The 20,621-nt window shown below is 35.9% G+C and overlaps 1 protein-coding gene and 1 non-coding gene across 3 annotated transcripts in view; both read left to right on the top strand.

Annotated features, from left to right (window-relative positions):
- GTF2A1 (general transcription factor IIA subunit 1) overlaps positions 1–20,621 on the top strand; it is a 44,042-nt gene that overhangs the window by 1,105 nt on the left and 22,316 nt on the right. For both annotated transcript variants that reach the window (XM_047864711.1, XM_047864713.1), the window contains exons 2-5: positions 3,275–3,376; positions 13,962–14,166; positions 15,951–16,015; positions 19,919–19,994. In XM_047864711.1, the coding sequence (XP_047720667.1) occupies positions 3,275–3,376; positions 13,962–14,166; positions 15,951–16,015; positions 19,919–19,994 (448 nt within the window). The remainder of the gene's footprint in view (positions 1–3,274; positions 3,377–13,961; positions 14,167–15,950; positions 16,016–19,918; positions 19,995–20,621) is intronic.
- On the top strand, positions 15,234–15,376 carry LOC125169348 (small nucleolar RNA SNORA79). Its single transcript, XR_007153655.1, has one exon. It is a non-coding gene; the product is annotated as a small nucleolar RNA SNORA79 (small nucleolar RNA).

Raw genomic sequence — 20,621 nt, 5'->3', positions numbered from 1 at the left:
AAAATGGCGAAGGGGAAGCAAAACCCCCATCGTATCTTCCACTAGCAAAAGCACCAAAGCAAACAAAAAAAGCCTACAGTGGTCAAAGTGCCCCCGCTTTCGCCTTGAAATTTGCCTACTTCTCCCATTGACCCTTTTTGGTTACTTGCGATCACGTAGGTTTGCAAAAAGCAGTCACATAAATAACCTTTTCAGTCACGAACGCAATATGATCACTAGTCCACCCCTCTTATTTTTATTCTGACAATAAAACACGTTTTTGCCCGGTCCCAAATGCCGCAGACAAGCCCGCGGCCGCCCGACTCCGTACCGTTGGCGACTCGGGTCGATCCATCATGGCTGCGGCCGCTTACCCTGCTTTTCAGTCCCTGAGCCTTGTGGTCCTCCTCCCTTTGGCTGCCCTGTTTATATAGAGCCATTGCCGCTCTCTAATATAGACTCTGCCAGGATGGGAAGGTGCTTTTCAGGCCTACGTCACCGCCTCTCCATTTAAACACTAGATCCGGCTTTAAATAGTGAGAGCTGCTGAGAGCGGGGCTGGGAGGTGCGTGCTCCCGAGGCGAGAGGCAGGAACGTGCAGAGCTCAGTTTATTTCTAGGTCCTTTCCTTACCCTGTTATTTCGCACCCAACAGGGCCGCTCTCAGAGCCCCAAGTTTTTTATTGTTTTGATGCAGTAGCTAGGATTTGTCTTTGTTAGGGGAAAATAGAATTGGTGTCCATTCTTTTCATTTTATTTTTATTTTTGCTTTTAAAGATTGTAGCTCAGATGTCAAATCGTTTTTGTATTGGAAAATAAGTGCGTTATTGACGGGGATTAAAAAAATGCTTCCTACATTAACTGTTGGCTTCAGGGGACTTTGGTAGTGTTTTGATCATTAAGTATTCAGAAAATATGTTAGAAACAAAGCTTCTGATGTCTCATGTTTTTCTATTAAGTGTTGGAGACAAAAAGCTTTTCAGAAGAAATAGTTTAAGTGCCTAAAAGCTGCAACATAGGACCTTATGCCCACGGTACATTTACCTATAAGGGAATTGTAAATAGTAAGAGTGAAGAAGTTTAGTGCAAACTGGATTGAAAAAAATTAAAATTCTAAGTAGATAGTGTTTTCTGTTCCATTGCATATCGATATCCCATACAGAAGTTAATCCAGTTTATTTCCCAGTATTACCCCAGGGGACTAACACTTTTGAAAGGAACCTTCTAACTAATCATTGGGTACTGCCACTGTCTTGGCTCTTTCATTTACCAGTTTTTAAGTTTGGAATATGTGTTAAGAAAACCAGGACAAACCTAAATTACTTGGTATTTTGTAGAAGGCAAAAATTTTGGCTCAAGTAAGGTTTAGCATTTTAAATAATAACTTGGAAATTGCTTGTTTCAAATAGTGTGTTTGTACCTCCATGCTTTTAAAAACATCAGTATTTTGAGGGCTTATCAACTTATGAACAATAATGCTAAATTATTCTCTGTGTTTATACTTCATGAAGAATACACATTTCCTTTCAGCTACAGTGCTTATAAGAATCATTTAAATGGTCAGGTTGTGGGTGATTTTGCACATAAGCAAAATCCTAAAACAGAATGGTTTCATTAAATGGGGAGTACCTGAAGAAAACAAATTTTGTACTTGTAAATGCCTGGATCTCCAAGCTGGGGATTTTTAGGAGTGATTGACTTCGGAAAACACCAAAGTATCCAGTTGGCTGAAAAAATAATTTTCATCATCAATTTAAGATTCCGGGTACCGATTTAAAGTTTCACCACCTCTTTATAATGCTTTAAGCATCATTGCTGGCTTAAAATAAAACGACTTTTTAAATGTTATTTTTGTAATTCAGTGGTTAAGTCACCATGGATAAGGTGATACCCATAGTCAGTTACACTTTCCTTATATATAGAATCGATGTTAAACATAAGGAGGCTGTGTAGAGTTTTACATTTTGCATGTGAAAATTTAAAGTTCACAGAGGCAAATTTGGCAAAATAAAAGGTTAGTGAGTGGAATAGCAAAAGTGAGAACCCAGATATGTGAATTGTTTTTCTGGTTGTAATGAAGAGGAACGAATAATTTTTAATAGTTGAGGTAAATTGTACAGAGGAACTCATTATTTATATTTTGGGCATTGCAAGGACACATTTTCTTAGAGGGTTCTCCTGTGATAACCATGTTGTTGATAGAGATGCTAATGAAACATTTAAATTTGTTTGAGCTTTGGTTATGAAAGCAAACCCTTGGTTTTATTGGGTAACCAGTAATTTTTACTATAAGCAGGATATAAAACACAAATGACAAACATTAAAAGAAAAAGTCTGATAATCTTAGCTGTGTGTGATAATGGGTAGGATTTATAATGAGGCACCACTAGTTGCATGTCCCACTGACATGCAAACTTTTTGCCTAACATGTTAAAAATAGGATGTGGGTTGGGCAAATTACTGTCTCTCACCTTTTGATTTTTAGAAAATACTTTATGCTTTTGAAAGTGCTTTCACATCTGTTTTCATTTTATTCTTCTGGCAACTTTCTAGAAGTCATCTTTCCCTCCAACCCCTCCCAAGAAATAGCAACAATAATAGTAATAATAATTTAAAAAACAAACATTGAGGCTGTCCATGATTCCATTTCATAATATCATTTGGGCAGTGGTTGAAGGAAAGAGATCAGTGTGCCTTGTTTCTCTGGGACTTCTGAGACCTGTTAGTGTGGGTATATGAACAGTATAATGGTGTAGCTTAAAGGCACAGACTGGTTAATAACAACAACAACAAAAAATTAGGTGATACTTAAATTTGAATGTTTTTTAGGTTGCAGATGTCACAAATAACTGTAGGATGAAGGTTCTCTAGTTTAAAGCTTAATGAGGAGGTTCTGAGAAAGAAGAGGAGTCAGACAAAGGAAAGAATAATGGGAACCAGACATAGCAACCCATAAAGCTGTTATTGGATCACATTAGGTGCTTTGAGTATAACAACATAGGAAATTATAACTGGAAATTGTGTGGACCTTGTATGTGTAAGGATCTTCCCTATACAAATTACATTAAGTAGTCTACGCCTTTAAAAAAAAATATGCAGTCATAAAATAATTCATTTTAACTGAAGCAAATGAGGTTTGTTAAGATGGTGATATCTTTAAAGTTGTATCTTCTAGAATAAGTTTTAGATATTTGGAGAAACGATTATATTTAATTTGTTTTGAATTTGTGAAAACGTGTCATACATTTAATATGTAAAAAATGATCTTTTTCAAGTCTTTTATTTTTCCTTTAAAGCCTAAATTGTACAGATCTGTGATTGAAGATGTTATTAACGATGTGAGAGACATCTTTTTGGATGATGGAGTTGATGAGCAAGTTCTGATGGAACTGAAAACTGTGAGTTTGCCTCCCTCTTTTTGTTGTTATTTTTAGTATTCATACTTTTTCCTTCCTCCCTTAAAATACTCTCTTCAATCCACGACTGATCCCTAATTTTTCCATGGGATGAACGTTCAACTTTGCTGCAGGAGGCAGTATAAAGTTAGGTGAAGGGTGCTAGTTTTAAATCCCAGCTCTGCAGTCCATCCTCCCTCTGACTTTAGGCACATTGCTTATATTTCAGTTTCTTTGTATGTGATGTGGAAATTAGTAGGACTTACCTTTTTTTTTTTTTTTTTTTAAAGTTTATTTATTTTGAGTGAGAGAGGGAGAGAATCCCAAGCAGGTTCTGTGCTTTCAGTGCAGAGCCCAGCGTGGAGCTCGATCTCACAACTGTGAGATATAACCTGAGCCAAAATTGGGAGTCCGAGGCTTAAGCAACTGAGCTACCCAAGCACCCCCTTGTAGGTTTGTTTTAGTCCATTAATTGATGGTTATGGTCTAATTATTTGACATAGTTTTTTTTTCTTCCTTGTTTCTATGGTTTTAATGTACATATATTCTAAAATGTATTTATGTTGTAGAAATTAAGTAAGTGCTGGGTGAAAGAATTTCATGTTCTTAAGTATTTTTTTTTTTTTTACATGGGCCAAATATTGGGTTTATAATCTATTTTACTTTGGAACTGGTTTTCTGTCTCTTGGATTTTTTTGGATTTAAGCGGAAGCAGTTCGATATTCTTATTTAGCATTTATGTTTTCTTGGTATTGTAATGACTCATGAAATAAATCATGCAATCTTTTTGCCATATTGCTCAGAACAGTGGTTCTCAAAATAAGGTCTGTGGAGTCCTGAGGTTTCCTCACAGATTCTTTCAGGGGGTCCATGAGGTTGGCCAAATGCCCAAGTCTGGAAATCATAGTTTGTCATATTTCCAGTAAAAGTTGTGTTCTGACAAGTGGCCAGTTAAAGTAGCTACTCAAATGCACAAGTGCTTTTCCTTGAGGTAACTGTTCCATATGCACAGTGCTTTATGTATGCATCCCATTTTGATGCAGTGAATATTAAAACGATGTTTACTTAAGGGTCCAGAGGAGATCACTGTTACTATTAAGAAGTGCCATTATTTGATACTCTTTAATGAAATGTATTAACATTTGGAATATCTGCATAATTCAGTGAATTTGTATTTTCCAAATGACCAATGCATGATGTTGCAAAATCCTTTCAAAGTGAAAGATAAATTAATGGATTTTGTGTATGGTTTCAGATTCCACATTATAGCTAACTTTTAAGAAACCATAATTTAAAATACTTTTTCTTTTTCCAACTGCTTAGCTGTGGGAAGACAGATTTTCTTCTACTTCAACCAAAACAACAAAGTAGATGTAGAAGCAGATAGGAGAATCCAGCTATTTTTTCTTTAAGCTACTTGTCAACTAAATTTGATCTGGAAAATATGGTTATTTTTTTTAAAGATATGTTATTTATGTTAACATGTAATGGATACATTGCTGTTTTTAAATGCATTCGTAAACATAAAAAAACAAGTTAGTTATAATTTCATAAAAGCTTTTTGAGGTCCTCAGTAATTTTTGAAAGGAATAAAAGATCCTGAGACCAAAAAGGTTTAGAACTGCTGGCTTAGAAATTGGATATTGAGTTCCTTGAGGACAGTAATCACAATGCTAAGAACACTTGTTTTGGCATTATTTATCCATTCAGTGGAAGTGTGGAGGCTGCAGCTTAGCAACTTATTTTATTATTTTTTAATTTTTTTTAATGTTTATTTTTGAGAGAAAGAGAGACAGAGCACAAGTTAGGGAGGGGCAGGGAGAGGGGGAGACCCAGAATCCAAAGCAGGCTTCAGGCTCCGAGCTGCCAGCACAGAGCCTGACAGGGGGCTCGGATCCAGAAACTGTGAGATCATGACATGAGCCAAAGTTGGTTGCTTAACAGACTGAGCCACCCAGGTGCCCCTAGCAACTTATTTTAAATAAAGCAAACCTCATATTTATTATGGTGATAAAATGTATCTTAGGGTGTTAGGCATCTGTGGGCAACTTCTGTAGAGTTTTTAACAAGAATCCCTGTGGGAGGAAGGAAAAATACATAGATTTAAGTGAAATGAGGAAATTTTTATTTATCTTGAGAGAAATGTAATGGTTACTAAAAGTAAAGAGCAGGTATCCAGAATTGCTAGTGAAAGGACACCAACTCTTGAGGCATGAGTTGGAAGAATAGCAATATAAACTACTGAAACAGCATAAAGTATCTCAGGGTATGAATAAGAAGAGAGTAAGATTAGTTTGATTCCTTTGTGTTCTGTGGAGCAAATACTTTGCTGTTTACATTACACTGGTATAATGGTTGACCTTAAAGTACTTTGAACTTATGTAGAAGATGCAACATTTTTAAATGTAGGAAATCAGCCCCAAAGACTTACCTTAAGTCATACTGGCAGTTAATCCAGGTTGTTGGTTATCTACTCTTGCTTTTCACAAAGTGTGGGGAATTGGTTTTTCTGAATGGTTCCAATAGAATCAAGGCATTCTCTCAAAGAGAATGAGTTGTCTTTGAGATTAAATAGCTCTACCTGTATTTTTATTATATTTGGCTATTTAAATATATATTAGTGTAATCTATACAATGGAGTACGTAATATATTGAATAATATATATATATAATGCACCTTTTGTTTAGTGGCTAGTTTTTAATAACAAAAATTGTGAATTACTCATCTTTGAATCCCTAGCCTCTAACACAGTGCCTTCCATATGTGGTTGGTATTCAGTAAATATTTAATTAAATTGGTTAATAACAAACATGACTCCATAATCTAACTGAACAAAGTACTGTAATATTTTTACTGTTTTTCCAAATAGGGCATACTCTTCTTTTCTAGATTGTCACTGGATTTAAAAATAAACTGTTAGACTAAACTGAGTTTATGTTATTTTAATTCTCTGTACTAAATTTCTTCAGAATCTCATTAGAATTTCCAGAATGTGCCCTGTCTGTGGTGGTGAAAACATTCCATATCTGTGTTCTCCAGTATAGTAGCCACTAGCAGCATATGGCTGTTAAGCACTGGAAATGTAGTTAGTGGAACTGAGGAACTGAGTTTTTAATTATAATTCCAATTTAAATCACCATGTGTATGTGGCTAGGGGATATTGTATTAGATTCTACAGGTTTAGACATTCTTGCTAATAAAGACTAACAATTGATTTTGTGTTTTATGTTTTACAAAGAACTTTGTCATTAGTTCTAGCCCCTCCTCTCCTCTTTTGGGCTATTTCACAAACTTTGATCAAAAATTTCCCTACTGCTGTGAAGGATACATGGTGAATTAGATTATGAATTAAGATGAGTAGTGACTGTGCATGTAATTTAAAGTTTAACTAGATAATGCTGGAAGGGAAGTGATGGGGAAAAAAAATCAACCCGGGCACCAGGGTGGCTCAGTTGGTTAAGTATCCAACTCTTGGTTTCAGCTCAGGTCATGATCTCATAGTTCATGACTTTAAGCCCTGCATTGGGCTCCACACTGACAGTGCAGAGCCAGCGTGGGATTCTCTCTCTTCCTCTCTCTGTCTCTGTCCCTCCCCTGCTTGTGCATGCGCTCTCTCTCTCTCTCTCTCTCTTTCTCTCTCTCTCTCTTTCTCTCTCTCTCTGTCTCTCAAAATAAACTTAAAAAAAAATTCAACCCAATTTTCTAGGTTCTCTCTTGAAACACTATAGGCCTACTTTAATGTATAAACTATGGGAAATAAAAAAACACCACAGTCTTGATTTTTGATCTATCTATACATACATATTTTAAATATATGTATTTAAAAAATGTTTTTAATGTTTGTTTATATGAGAGAGAGAGAGAGAGAGAGAGAGAGACTGAGCACAAGCCGGGGAGGGGTAGAGGGAGAGGGAGACAGAATCTGAAGCAGGCTCCAGGCTCTAAGCTGTCAGCACAGAGACTAGTGCTGGGCTCAAACTCAGGAGCCATGAGATCATGACCTGAACTGAAGTTGGATGTTTAACCAACTGAGCTACCCAGGCACCCCTTAAATATATTTTTTTTACTGTTTATTTTTGAGAACTAGAGACACAGACAGAGCACGAGTGGGGTTGGGGCAGAGGGAGAGGGAGACGGAGACACAGAATCTGAAGCAGGTTCCAGGCTCTGAGCTATCAGCACAGAGCCCGACGCGAGACTCAAACCCATGAACCGCGAGACTGAGCCAAACTTGGACCCTTAAACAACTTAGCCACCCAGGCGCCCCATTTTTTAATCTCTATTTGAATGTAAGTTGTGATTTGGATTGGTGAGTGATTATGGATGGGAATGACAGTCTAGAAATCCTCTTTAAAGTGAATGATAAAATCATCTTTCTTTCCACACTGTCAGAGCTCCCCATATCTCAACAGCAAATACTATGGGAGATATAAAACATGGCCTCTCCTAAAGTTAACAACTCAGGAAACAACAGATGTTGGCAAGGATGTGGAGAAAGAGGAACACTTTTGTACTGCTGGTGGGAATGCAACCTGACACAGTCACTCTGGAAAACAGTACAGAGGTTACTCAAAAAATTAAAAATAGAACTACCCTACAACTCAGCAGTACACTACTAGGTATTTATCCAAAGGTTACAAAAATGCTGATTTGAAGGGACACATGCACCCCAGTGTTTATAGCAACATTATCAACAATAGCCAAATTACAGAAGGAGTCCAAATGTCCCTCAACTGACGAATGGAAAAAGATGTGGTTTGTGCACATGTGTGTGTATGTATGTATATGTACACAACACACACACACATATATATATAATATTCCACACACAATGGAATATTACTCAGCAATCAAAAAGAATGAGATCTTGCTGTTTCAACAACGTGGATGGAACTAGAATGTATTATGTTAATAAGTGAAGTAAGTCAGGGAAAGGTAGATATCATATGATTTCACTTATGTTGAATTTAAGAAAACAGATGAACATAATTGGATAAAAAGAGAGGGAGGCAGATCATAAGAGATTCTTAAATATAGAGAAGAAAGGAAGGGTTGCTGGAGGGGTGTTGGGTGGGGGATGGGCTAACTGCATAATGGGCATTAAGGAGGCACTTGTTGGGATGAGCACTGGGTGTTACATGTAAGTGATGTATCACTAAATTCTACTCCTGAAACCATCATTACACTATATGTTAACTAACTTGGATCTAAATAAAAAAAAAAAAAAAACCAAAAACCATGGCCTCTTTTCTCAATAAAACCACGAGAAAAAATTTTCTTTTTTGGAGACAAATCTGAAACTCACTTTGTCTCTAGATCAGGTTTCTCAACCTTGACACTTCTGCCATTTAATTCTTTGTTGTAGAGGGCTGTCCTGTTCCTAGTAGAATGTTAGCAGCATACCTGGCCTCTACCCACTAGATGCCAGTAGCACCCTTCATTTCTGACACCAAAAATGTGTCCATGTGTTGCCAAATGCCCCTGGGGGCAAAGCCACCCCTGATGGAGAACCATTCTAAATATATTCTAGTTATGTATAGATACTTGGGTCATAACTTGAACAATAATCCATTATTCCACTTCATTTGTCCTTGTGGAAAACTCTGTTCCCCAACCCCAGTTCAAGAGAGCCCATACGTAAATGAATTTGTCTTATGTTTTATTCAGGAGCTAGATATTTTGTGAAAGTAGAATCCTTCAGAATTTCTAGCCTAGCAGACTGCCAGGAAGCGGTAGATTAATAAAAATTTATAGATCAAAAAATAGACTTGGAGAGAATATGCTTTGACGGGGTCATTTATCATGGGCTAGAGACTTGAACCTAGGCCTTTGTCTCCAGATGACATTCAATACTTACCAGTAAAAAGAAGGTACCAGAGTTGTGACTAGGCCTGCTCTGATAACAGGAATATAGTGTAGAGTTTAGAAACTTGGACCAGAGCTGGGATCAGAGTGAGGCAAGCAGGTTGCCTAGTGTGCCTGCTCACTCTCAGAGTCCAGCCCTGACTGGAAACAGTGGAGTCAGACTGCCTGGATTGTTCTTCATTTTTGCCTGCTTTTAGTTGGTGGTCTTGGATAAATTATATAACTTCTTGTCTTGGGTTCTTTTGCTGTAAAAAGGAGCTAGTAACAATGTCAGTGTTTTAGGATTTTGTAAAAATGAGTCTGTACCTATAAAGTACTCACAAAGTGCACAGTAAGAATACAGTATTAGTCTAGTTAACATGATACACAGGTGTATATCTGAGTCATTTGGGGAACTGAAAAAGAATTTTCTCTGTGTCTAATTTCAGAGACCTGGCAAAGATGGCTGAAGTAGGATTGCCAGAAATAATAGCTACTGTGTTGGAGGGAAAATAGTATTATGAAAAGGAAGAAAAATAGTTCTTCCTATTTCCTTAGCAAAATAAATAAATAAATAAATAAATAAATAAATAAATAAATAAATAAATATGTAAGTAAGTAAGTAATTCAGTATTCTTGGTTGTTGTTAGTATTAATGTTATCTCTGTTGATGAAAGTAGGTATTGTTTAGTTTAAATAGCTGATAATTTAAAAAATAGAATATTTTGATAAATACAATTAAAATATATAAAAAATGAAATTGGAGAGAACATTCAGCCAATTTGAACTTTATATTATGTGATGTTAAATTTTAATGTTAAGTATTTAGGGTACTGTATTTGTATTTTTTACATTACCTAGTATTTGGTGCTTAGTAAATGGGGATTCTTTGTGGACTACTCCCATCACCCCTTTCTTCTGTCTTCCCCACAACCCCCAGCAGTTGGAAATGTATGGGGCCATGTTTGCTTGTCTTAGTGACTAGTGGACACCCTTGGCATTTAGTAGGCTACAGCCAGGAATGCTATATTTTCTGTATACTTCCTATGGCACTACCCTGTATGATAAAGCATTGTCCTGGCCAGAATGTCAGTAGTATCCTTACAGAGAAATATTATGCTGGAAAACAAGTTTGTTTTCCCTTCTCTTTGAAATTAATACTAAATGTCTGATAAGCTCTTAGTCATTTTGTTAGCTTCTGAATAAGACACATAGTCTCTGCCTTGAAGGAATTCATACTTTAGTAGAGATGATAAACTTAGTGTGAAAAGTACGGAAGAAATATTTCTAGGGTATGGAGGCAGTCAGTGATTTCATTGAGGCTGTGTGACTTTGACATTTGCATTGTTTGGAGAATTGTGAGGAAAGACTGTCAGAGGGAGTAGTTTACTAAGATTTAGACATGAGATATGTATGCTGTATTCTGGGAACTGCAAGTCGTTGGACACTGTTAGGAAAATAGAATACAAGTTATAGTAGCAGCTAGGAGAGGTGACATATTCTGTACTAAGGAGCTTGATTTTTTCTTAAAGTGAGAAAGATTCTCTGGAATGCTAGTTAAAATGCAGATTTTTGGACTTCTGCTCCAGCGAGTGACTTGATAGAGAGGTAGTCTGACATTTGCTTTTTAATTGTTATATTTACAAAAAAAAAAAAAATTAAATCTTAACAACCCACTAAAGGGCTGCAGTATGCAGTTTGAAATGCATTAGTTTAGACTTTAATAGGATGCATTAAAGTGACCTGGACAGACTATTAAAACAGATTTTTGGCTCTATCCCAAGAGTTGCTGATTCAGTGGGTCTGGGGTGGGGCCTGAGAATTGGTATGTCTAACAGTTTCTCAGGTGATGCTGATGCTGTTTGTCCTGGGACCACATTTTGAGGACCACGGATTATTGTAATAGAGGATAGATTGGAAGAACAGGTTTTCACTAGAATGTAGTCTCTGTGAGGAGAAGGATATTTATCAGGTTTGTTCACTGTTCTCAATGCCTCTACTAGTGTCTAGTAGATAGGAGATCTCAGTAATTATTTGCAGAATTTATGACTTGATGTGGGGAGCTCAGAGGACTTAGTCATTACAGTTTACAGTAATGGGAGGAGAGGACTTGAAGCAGGCCCATAACAGTAAACAATCCTCTGGAAAGGATAGTGACGATAGTGATGAGGTGTTGGGTGGATTCTGACCCATAGGCTGTTGACTTCAGAGGACTCACCTAGTACCTGGGTACTAGGTGAGTAGTACCCAGCACTTAGCACATGATACACAATTACTAATATTTGCCATTACCATGGAAGTTTCATTGAAGTAATGTGATGGATCAGATTGCAGTGGGTAGATCAATTGGAGGTGATAAAACTGAAGCTTTCAATTTAATAAAAACATGGATTAAAACACAACTGTTTCTTAAAGCATTAATTTTTTTTTCAATATATGAAATTTATTGTCAAATTGGTTTCCATACAACACCCAGTGCTCATCCCAAAAGGTGCCCTCCTCAATACCCGTCACCCACCCTCCCCTCCCTCCCACCCCCCCATCAACCCTCAGTTTGTTCTCAGTTTTTAACAGTCTCCTAAAAGCATTAATTAATAGTACTTTTTTTACCGTGATTTTTGGCTCACCAGAGACCAGGTTTTGTTTTGTTTTAGACTCTTTTTTTTTTCCTTTTTTTTTTTAATGTTTATATTTGAGAGGGAGGGGAGGGGCAGAGAAAAAGAGAGACACAGAATCTGAAGCAGGCTCCAGGCTCTGAGCTGTCAGCACAGAACCTGACATGGGGCTCGAACTTACGGACTGTGAGATCATGACCTATGCTGAAGTCGAATGCTTAACCAACTGAGCCACCCAGGTGCTCCAGTTTTGTTTTAGAACAGACAAAAGTGTAGAAGGTTTGGGTGAGTGCAGACTGTTTGGAAGCCTTACTATATGTTAGTTGGAATGTGTTTTATTCAACGTGTAGGTGTTCATTTTGCTCTGCGTGCTATGCTAGATGCCCCCTTCATGGAGATGAACCAAATGCAACTTGGGCTCCCAGAAAGTCATTCTTTGTTACCCTAGAAAGAACTCTAGCTGTTTTCAATCTGAGATTTTTCAGAGACTTGGATTTCTTAGCTGAAAGTGAGTTTAGAAGTAATTGAACTTGTTCTCTTTTTAGATGAGGAAAATGCCCAAGAAAGATACGTAATTTGTCCACAAAGCTAAATAGTGGCCAGACTAGGACTAACTGGGTTTCTGACTTCTGGTGTCATGTTCTGTTACACAATTAATAACCACCACCACCATAATAATGAAAATAACATTTATTAGTGCTGACTTTATGCTAGACTCTGGTAACTACATGAATATGTTATTTAGTCCTCACAGCAAACCAGGAGATAGATATGGTCACTATCTCTGTAAGAATAGTCTTCAGGCAAGTCTAAATACTAAGCCTGTTAGGGGAATGGTTGGTTTGGGAAATTGACTGTTAATTTACTTTTTCAGCAAGCCATTAGAGCTATGCTGGAATTGTAATTAGCATGTAGCTACAAATATAGAATTTCTAGAAGTTGGAAGTGTCGGGAGATTATAAAAATCTTTGTGAGTATTGGTAAAGGGAGCTTCTTGAAGGATCTGATAGAAGCCTCAGGTGAGTTAGGCAATATTCCAAGAGCATATCCTAGGGGAGAAAACAAAGTATGTGTAGGTGCTTGTGTACAAAATGACTGAATTAAATTTCATTTGTATATTTAAAGAACAGTTTGTTCCTTTCTTGGGCAGTTTCTTATAAGGGTTGAGGCTCTCTAGATTGAACACAGTCTGGTAGAGAGGAAATGTGTTAGGAAGAAGGATGAAATAGTCATAAATACTTTTTTTTCTGTGTTCCTTTTGCCCATGTCTTGATCTCCCCCCCCCACCCTCCCCCCATCATAAAAGCTGTCCTATGGTGTGATGAGAAAAGAGAAGGGGAAAAGCAGAAAAGGGTTGTCATTTCTTGTCATGATGGAAGACAGAGGGGAATTTCAAAAGGTGTAGAGGGTTGAGAGTGCCTCTAAAAGCCTTAGGCATTGCTGCTGCTTTATCCTTGTGTAGGATTGGACAGATGGAAAGTTACCCTTTTCTAACTTGAGGATTGCCTGTATAATGTTTCTCGTTGTTCAGATCAAGAGATGATGAATTTATGTTTTACATCTATAATTTAAAAGATATTTCATTAAAGAAAGATTTCCATAAAAATAGTAATTGATTTGGTGTTACAAAAGGATAATCTTTGATTATTAAAAACTTGCTTCTGTGAAACTGAGTAGAATTACTAAGGAATTACTGTAGAAAGTTTGAAGATATAAAAAGAAAATTCTCCAGTACTCTAAGATAGCAAAAAATGAAATTTGATACTTTCTTTAATGTTTTTTTGTTTATTTTGAGAGAGCATATGGGCATGGGAGGGACAGAGAGAGCGAATCCTAAGCAGGCTCTGTTCTGAGAGCGTAGACCAATCCGTGAGATCGTCTTGAGCCAAAATCAAGAGTCGGATGCTCAACTGACTGAGCCACCCAGACCCCCCTGAAATTTGATACTTTAAAAATTAGTTTTGGTTATTGCATACACTTGGATAAGAATTAGGGGTTGGTTTATTTTGTGGTTGTATCAGTTTTGAAAATGGAAGAATTTTATGAACAGACTAATAAAATATGTTTTGTCCATGTCTGGATTTATCTTCCTTGATGTTCACTTAGAACGTTCTTTTCTTTACCTTAGTTGTGGGAGAATAAACTAATGCAGTCTAGGGCAGTCGATGGATTTCATTCAGAAGAGCAACAGCTTTTACTGCAAGTTCAACAACAACATCAACCTCAGCAACAGCAGCATCACCACCACCACCACCATCAGCAAACTCAACCACAGCAGACGGTACCTCAGCAAGCGCAGACCCAGCAGGTCCTTATTCCTGCATCACAGCAAGGTGAGGCTGGGTATATTTTTCTACTTACAACTTGGAATTGAAATTTGTCATTTTCAAAGAAGAGAAATATTCTAGGTTTTTCCTTTCTATTGGCCAAGGGATTGGTATATATATATTTGCCAACAGATTTTATATAAAAAGTGGATTTTATTTTTGTAGTAATGATAAACAACTGGTTAACTGATTGAGAGCCTAAGATGATATTCAGGTAAGTGTATTAATACTTTTGAGAAGTCTACATAATGCTGGATTTCCTACAATAAGTCAAATCTATAAAGGTTTATTTAAGGGTTTCATTGTTTTATATGGGAAAATCATCTACTTTCGTAATGAAATTGATTTGTTCCTCCAAAGACCTATTTAAGTTTAGTTTTTATAAATATATCTGAAACATTGGAGAATTTTTGTAATGATGGCAATGGGAAATTTCAATTTCCTAGTAATTGAGTAAGTGTAAATTGACTGAATTAGATTTCTTTTAAGCGAAGAGTGTATATATAACATATCTTAATTTACATTACTTGGTTTTAAGGTAAGAAGAACCAAGTATTTATAGATTGTGTCCATAGTGCTTTGTACTGTGCAAGTAATTTCATAGATTTTTGTGTCACTGAAGCTTTACAAAAGCTTTGGGAAGTAGCTCTTCGAACATTTCAATGCTCAGGAAAATTTGGGCCCTGAAAAGGCTAAGAAGCTTGGCTTGTTGCATATAACAAGTATTTTCTGTCATGACAAACATGTGTTCAGTTATGAAACTTCTGAGCATTTGAGTTTTGTAAATCTTGTTATTGGAAAGGAGAATGAAGGTAAATGAAAAATTTTATTTCAAAGTAACAGTTTAGTTACCCATATGCCTCATTTGAGAGTATCTGAGAATACACTTAAGACTTAAAATTGATAGTGATATATGGTAAATGATGTACAGTAGAAATGTCTATTTGGGTTATTTTACTGTTATGCCAAATATGGCTTTTAATATTTGATTTTATTCTGTATCTGCATCAAATAATTTTATCCTTTTAATCTTTTTTTGTTTTTTGTTTGTTTTTATTCCTTTTAATCTGTTTTGATGACTGTTCCTCCTATTGCCTTCAGGTCTGGCACTAGGATTTTAGGTCATCATAAATTAAAATTTGATTTTCTTCACTCAGAGAATATTAGGATAATGGGATTATCATTTATTCTCTGAAATTTGCGGAATCAAACACTTAATTCCTTTTATACTTCTGTAATATTGCCATTATTTCTGATTTATATTTTTAAAAACATTGTTGGAAGTAACTTAAGATTCTGGCAACTGTCAAATGGGACAAAAGGGCTCTGTAGGTTTAAAAAAAACTAGAGTTTTTTTTTTTTTAGCTCATTCTTAAGGGGTTAATAATTCATTCCAACAGTAACATCATTATATCGATAAAATAGTTCATGCTGAGTTACCAAGACAGGATTAAATTGTGTTTGATGATTTCCAGTTTAAGAATGCACAGGGCTGTATACGTATAAATATTAGGTGTCTCACTACTTCATGTTCCCAAATTCTCTTGTGTCCTTATGTATTGTTACTTAATTCTTTTTTTTCATTGATGTTTTCTAGTATAAGATGGGTATGTCACAGCTGTTATTTATAGATATTTATAACATTCTGAGATATCAAATGGGTGAATGCATTTGAATGCAGAAAATGTGAAAAAAATTTTCAGCATTGTATAGCATTCTTAGGATTATGAAACAACCTCATGGTTCTTTGTTTGCATGTGTCTTTTTTTTTTTTTTTTTCTTTTTACTAGCTGCTGCACCACAAGTTATAGTTCCTGATTCTAAGCTGATACAACATATGAATGCATCAAACATGGTGAGACTCAAAATGTAGCACTTTGCTTGGCTCTACTTTAACTCAAAATTGTGATTATTCCTGGGTATGTTGTGTATTAACAGTCTGAAGTTTACTCAAAACTTGAGCAAAATGGCTGTTTTATTTAGTTTCCTAAATATTGGATTTAGCAGCAAATCTAAAGTTTAGCTTGATACTTAGACATTGAGGTTCATAAAATTATACAGTTTTCTGTTGAAAATACCAAAAGAATGGTGCTTTGTGAGAGCTGTTTTATTCCATGCTATTTTTGAAAATAGGTTTTGAGACCTACCAGACATACTGTGCCAATTATAGTTCTGTTTCAGAAGATCCATTAATTGCAAGAGGTCAGGAATGCTGAGAATTATAAGCTCTAAAAATGAAAATGAACTATTTGCATAGTTCAAGATAACTGTTTTTAAGATCAAACTTTTAAAAAGTTTTGCTCTGATTTAACCATAGCATAGCCTTTTAAGATTTATTACGACGTGTATGTTACTACTTTAAAGTGCATTTTAACCAGTTGCGTTATGTATTAGTCTTTTGATATTTCTAAGGGATATTCACTGAATATAAGTCCTTAAATTTTCACATTTCATTTAGGGCATACAGTATTTCCCATCAAATATAGTACCATATAACTAAAATTCAAAAAACCTTTTCAGATCCTTAGAGAATCCTTACCTATGAACTTAAAACTTTTTTTTAATAAAACATTAAAATGAAGTCTTATTAGAATAGTTACTCCAGCACTTTCTTATAAATGACTTTTCTTCTGTTTACAATATATAGACTATTAGTGGTGTCTCAGTTCTAACATTTCATTTTTAAATTCAGCCAGATCTTTTATTTAATGATTAAAGAATCATTAAATGATTTTCATTTAATCATGAGTCATTTAAATGATTAAAGAACCATTTAAAAAAAAAATCTTAGCCTAACGCCAGCAATGAGATTTTTTTTCAGATAGCTTTTTTTTAAATGAAAAAGGAGTATTTTAATTTTTTTTTTTTTTAATGTTTATTTGTGAGAGAGAGGGAGACACAGAATCTGAAGCAGGCTCCAGACTCTGAGCTGTTAGCACAGAGCCTGAGGCAGGGCTTGAACTCACGAACTGTGAGATCATGACCTGAGCTGAAGTCGGACGCTTAACCGACTGAGCCACCCAGGTGCCTCTGAAAAAGGAGTATTTAAAAAAAAATCACTTCTGTTTGGTGAGTGATGAGTAGTGAACCTCAAACTCATTTGTGATTGATAAGCCAGATAGGAAACAGGGCTCACCTACTAGACAAATGATTCCTTTTAAAATATGCCAGCCTTATAAATTTATAACTTGACAGAATTGCAAATTTCTGCACTATAGTGGAAATTACAGTTTTTAAATTCACAAAAAAAATCAAGCATATCTATTTGTACTTCCAGTTAAAGTTGCTGGAATTAATTTTTTCTGCATGAAAATCACAAAATTCCAGTCTGTTATGGAATCACAAGATTTTTTATCATTCAAAAATTCCATTTCAGGTCTAATACCCCCAATTATTTTTTTTTAACCTCCACCCTTAAAAATAAAAGTCTAACTGTAGGATATATATTGCAGTTGGTACTATTGAGACTGTTTCCTAGGGAATAACTTGTGTCATTTTAAAACCAAGTTTTGTAGAATCACTGGGAGTAGGCCCATCTTGCTTAGACTTTCTAAGAATTTTAAGTGTTTGCGAGAGAATTTTGAATTAAAATTGTGTTTAAAGAGACTGGGGCAAAATCAGTAGCCCATCTCTTACCTGTTTTTTACATCCCCTTGATTCCAAAAAGCATGTATTTAAACAGATCATGGGTCAGAAACGTCAGTCAATAAAATGCATTAGCATATATGTGTATTTTAGTATTTTACTTGATGTTGTCAGTCAGTGTTTGCCTCATATATTTTATATGTTCTGAAACATCACTGTGGGCTCCTTACCAATAAAAGGTTTTTAGGTTTTGTTTGTTTGCATTATTATTCCTGATTAAAAGATAGCCATTAAAAACAGTTTTGGGGTACCTGGGTGGCTCAGTTGGTTACGCATCTGACTCTTCGTTTGGCTCAGGTCCTGATCTCACTATTTTGTGAGTTCGAGCCCCATGTCAGGCTCCATGATGACAGTGCAGAGTCTGCTTGGGATTCTCTGTCTCCCTCTCTCTCTGCTCCTTGCCCACTTATGCTGTCTCTGTCTCTCCCAGAATAAATAAACTTAAAAAAAATTTTTTTCTAAAAGTTCTAATTTTTTTTTAAAAAGGATTTTATTTTTAAGCAATCTCCACACCCAGCATGAGGCTTGAACTCTTGGGTCACATGCTGTACTGACTGAGCCAGCCAGGCACCCCAGTTTTGATTTTTTTAATAGTTATGCATGCTTTGGAAATGAACACATTGAAAAGTTAAGTAATTCAGTAAGAATGGAGGATAGTGGTAAAAATTAGGTAATATATTAGGTAATATATTAGGTATTTCAGAGAAATTACAAAACAAGACCAGGGTACCAGGGTGCCTCAGTTGGGTATGTGTTCGACTCTTGGTTTTGGCTCAGGTCATGATCTCCTAGTTAGTCAGCTCAAGCCTCCATCTGTCAGCTCTGTGCTGACAGTGTGGAGCCTTCTTCGTATCTTCCCTCTCTCTGCCCTCCCTGCTTGTAGTTTCTCTCTCTCTCTCTCTCAAAATAAATAAACTTCAAAAATATTAAAAACAAAACAAAACAGGATCTTCTATCAAACCAGTGTTGCAGGTTCCCTTTATGAAATAATTGCTCTAATGCATTATTCTAATGCTATTTCATATAATACGAGAATAAATTTTCAGTAGATATCAATAAAGGATGGTTTGTGTATGGTATGTCACTCCAGAAATATTTATTGGTAGCAACTTGAACATGCAGAGGTGTGTAGGTGGTCATTGTGTCATGTATGATGTGTAGAAACTAGAGTTGTCACTTTGCCAGTACAGGGAGATCTATTAATCTTATAAAATATGAATTATAAGCCCTTAATATGTTTTTTTAATGTTTAGTTTGAGAGAGAGAAACCGAGTGGGGGAAGGACAGAGAGAGAGGGAGACAGAGAATGCGAAGCAGGCTTCATGCTGTCAACACAGAGCCCGACATGGGGCCTTAACCCACAAACTGAGATCGTGACCAGAACCGAAGTCAGATGCCTAAGCGACTGGCCACCCAGGTGCCTCTAGGCCCTTCGTATTTCTAAATAATATTTCTCAGTAGTAAATGGCTGTTAACTTATTCCTCAGACTTAGATTACCTTTCTTTTGCCTATACAGACAAGATTTATTAAAATAAATGAAATGCAGAACCTGCATTTCATGAAGACAACCTGGTGGGGCTATAGCTGTATTCTGGGGACATAGTGGGAGTTTGAGGCTTTAGGTGTAGAAATTACTTAGGCCTATTAAATGACAAGAAGAAACACATTTTCTTTTTCTTTCTTTTCTTTTTTAATGTTTATTTTTGAGAGAGAGAGAGAGAGAGTGCGCTGTGTGAGCAGGGGAAGGGCAGAGAGTGGGAGACAGAGGATCCAAAGTGGGCTCTTGTGCTGGCAGTGAAGAGGGGCTCGAACCCACAAACCATGAGATCATGACCTGAGCCAAAGTCAGACACTTAACTGACTGAGCCACCCAGGCGCTTCATACTACTCTACTTAGTTGAAGTACTTAAGCAAAGCATTTAGGCTAGGTAGTCTTTATTGTATCATTTTATAAAATGGGATTTAGTCTCATTAGAACTTTTAGTATTAGTATACACTAAACAATAAACTTCCAAATACTATTAAAATGTTCCAGAGTTAAACTGAGGTAATCTTGTGCCCATATGTGGTTTTGATTTTTTTCCTTTGCTTCCCGCCCCCCCCCCCCACCAGAGCGCTGCTGCTACAGCTGCTACCTTGGCACTCCCTGCAGGCGTGACTCCAGTTCAACAGATATTAACAAATTCAGGTAATTAGGAATAATAGCACCATTATTTATATGTATAACTCAGAAAATTGTACCATCTAGTCTTTGTTTTGGCCTCATTGAAAAAAATCAGTGTTTCTTTTGTGATTTATCTTATTAGGTTATTAAGATCAAGTACTACTGCACATTAAATGATAATTATTGCTGAGGATGCAGTAGGGAAGATGAAAATTGCACTTGAGCTTTTGATCTGTGAATAAGAATCCTATTTATTGAATGAAGTATAATCATATAGAAATACATAGATTTTTACACCTTTACATAGATTAATACGTACATAGATTTAATACTTACATAGATTAAACACCTTTAACTTGCCAAATAAATTAAACTTGACTCCTTTGAACAAATTTGTGATATCAAACTAAGTACTCTGTTTTATATAGCATGTCTGCATAAACTGACAAAATTTACTTGGGATTTTTGGCATATTAACGTTGGAAGAATTTATGTGGCTTTTAAGTATTCTTTCTGTAATCGTAATTATATAATTTCTTATTATTTTGCCAATAAAATTCTAAATTTGTAAAGAACTTTCTACATATTTTTAACGTGTAATTGTTGCTTTTTAATTATTTGAAGATTCTGCATCATCTAAAACAACAAAGA

The sequence above is a fragment of the Prionailurus viverrinus genome, chromosome B3, assembly GCF_022837055.1.
Source record: "Prionailurus viverrinus isolate Anna chromosome B3, UM_Priviv_1.0, whole genome shotgun sequence".
Lineage (NCBI taxonomy): Eukaryota > Metazoa > Chordata > Mammalia > Carnivora > Felidae > Prionailurus > Prionailurus viverrinus.
This window is presented reverse-complemented; position numbering and strand designations above follow the sequence as displayed.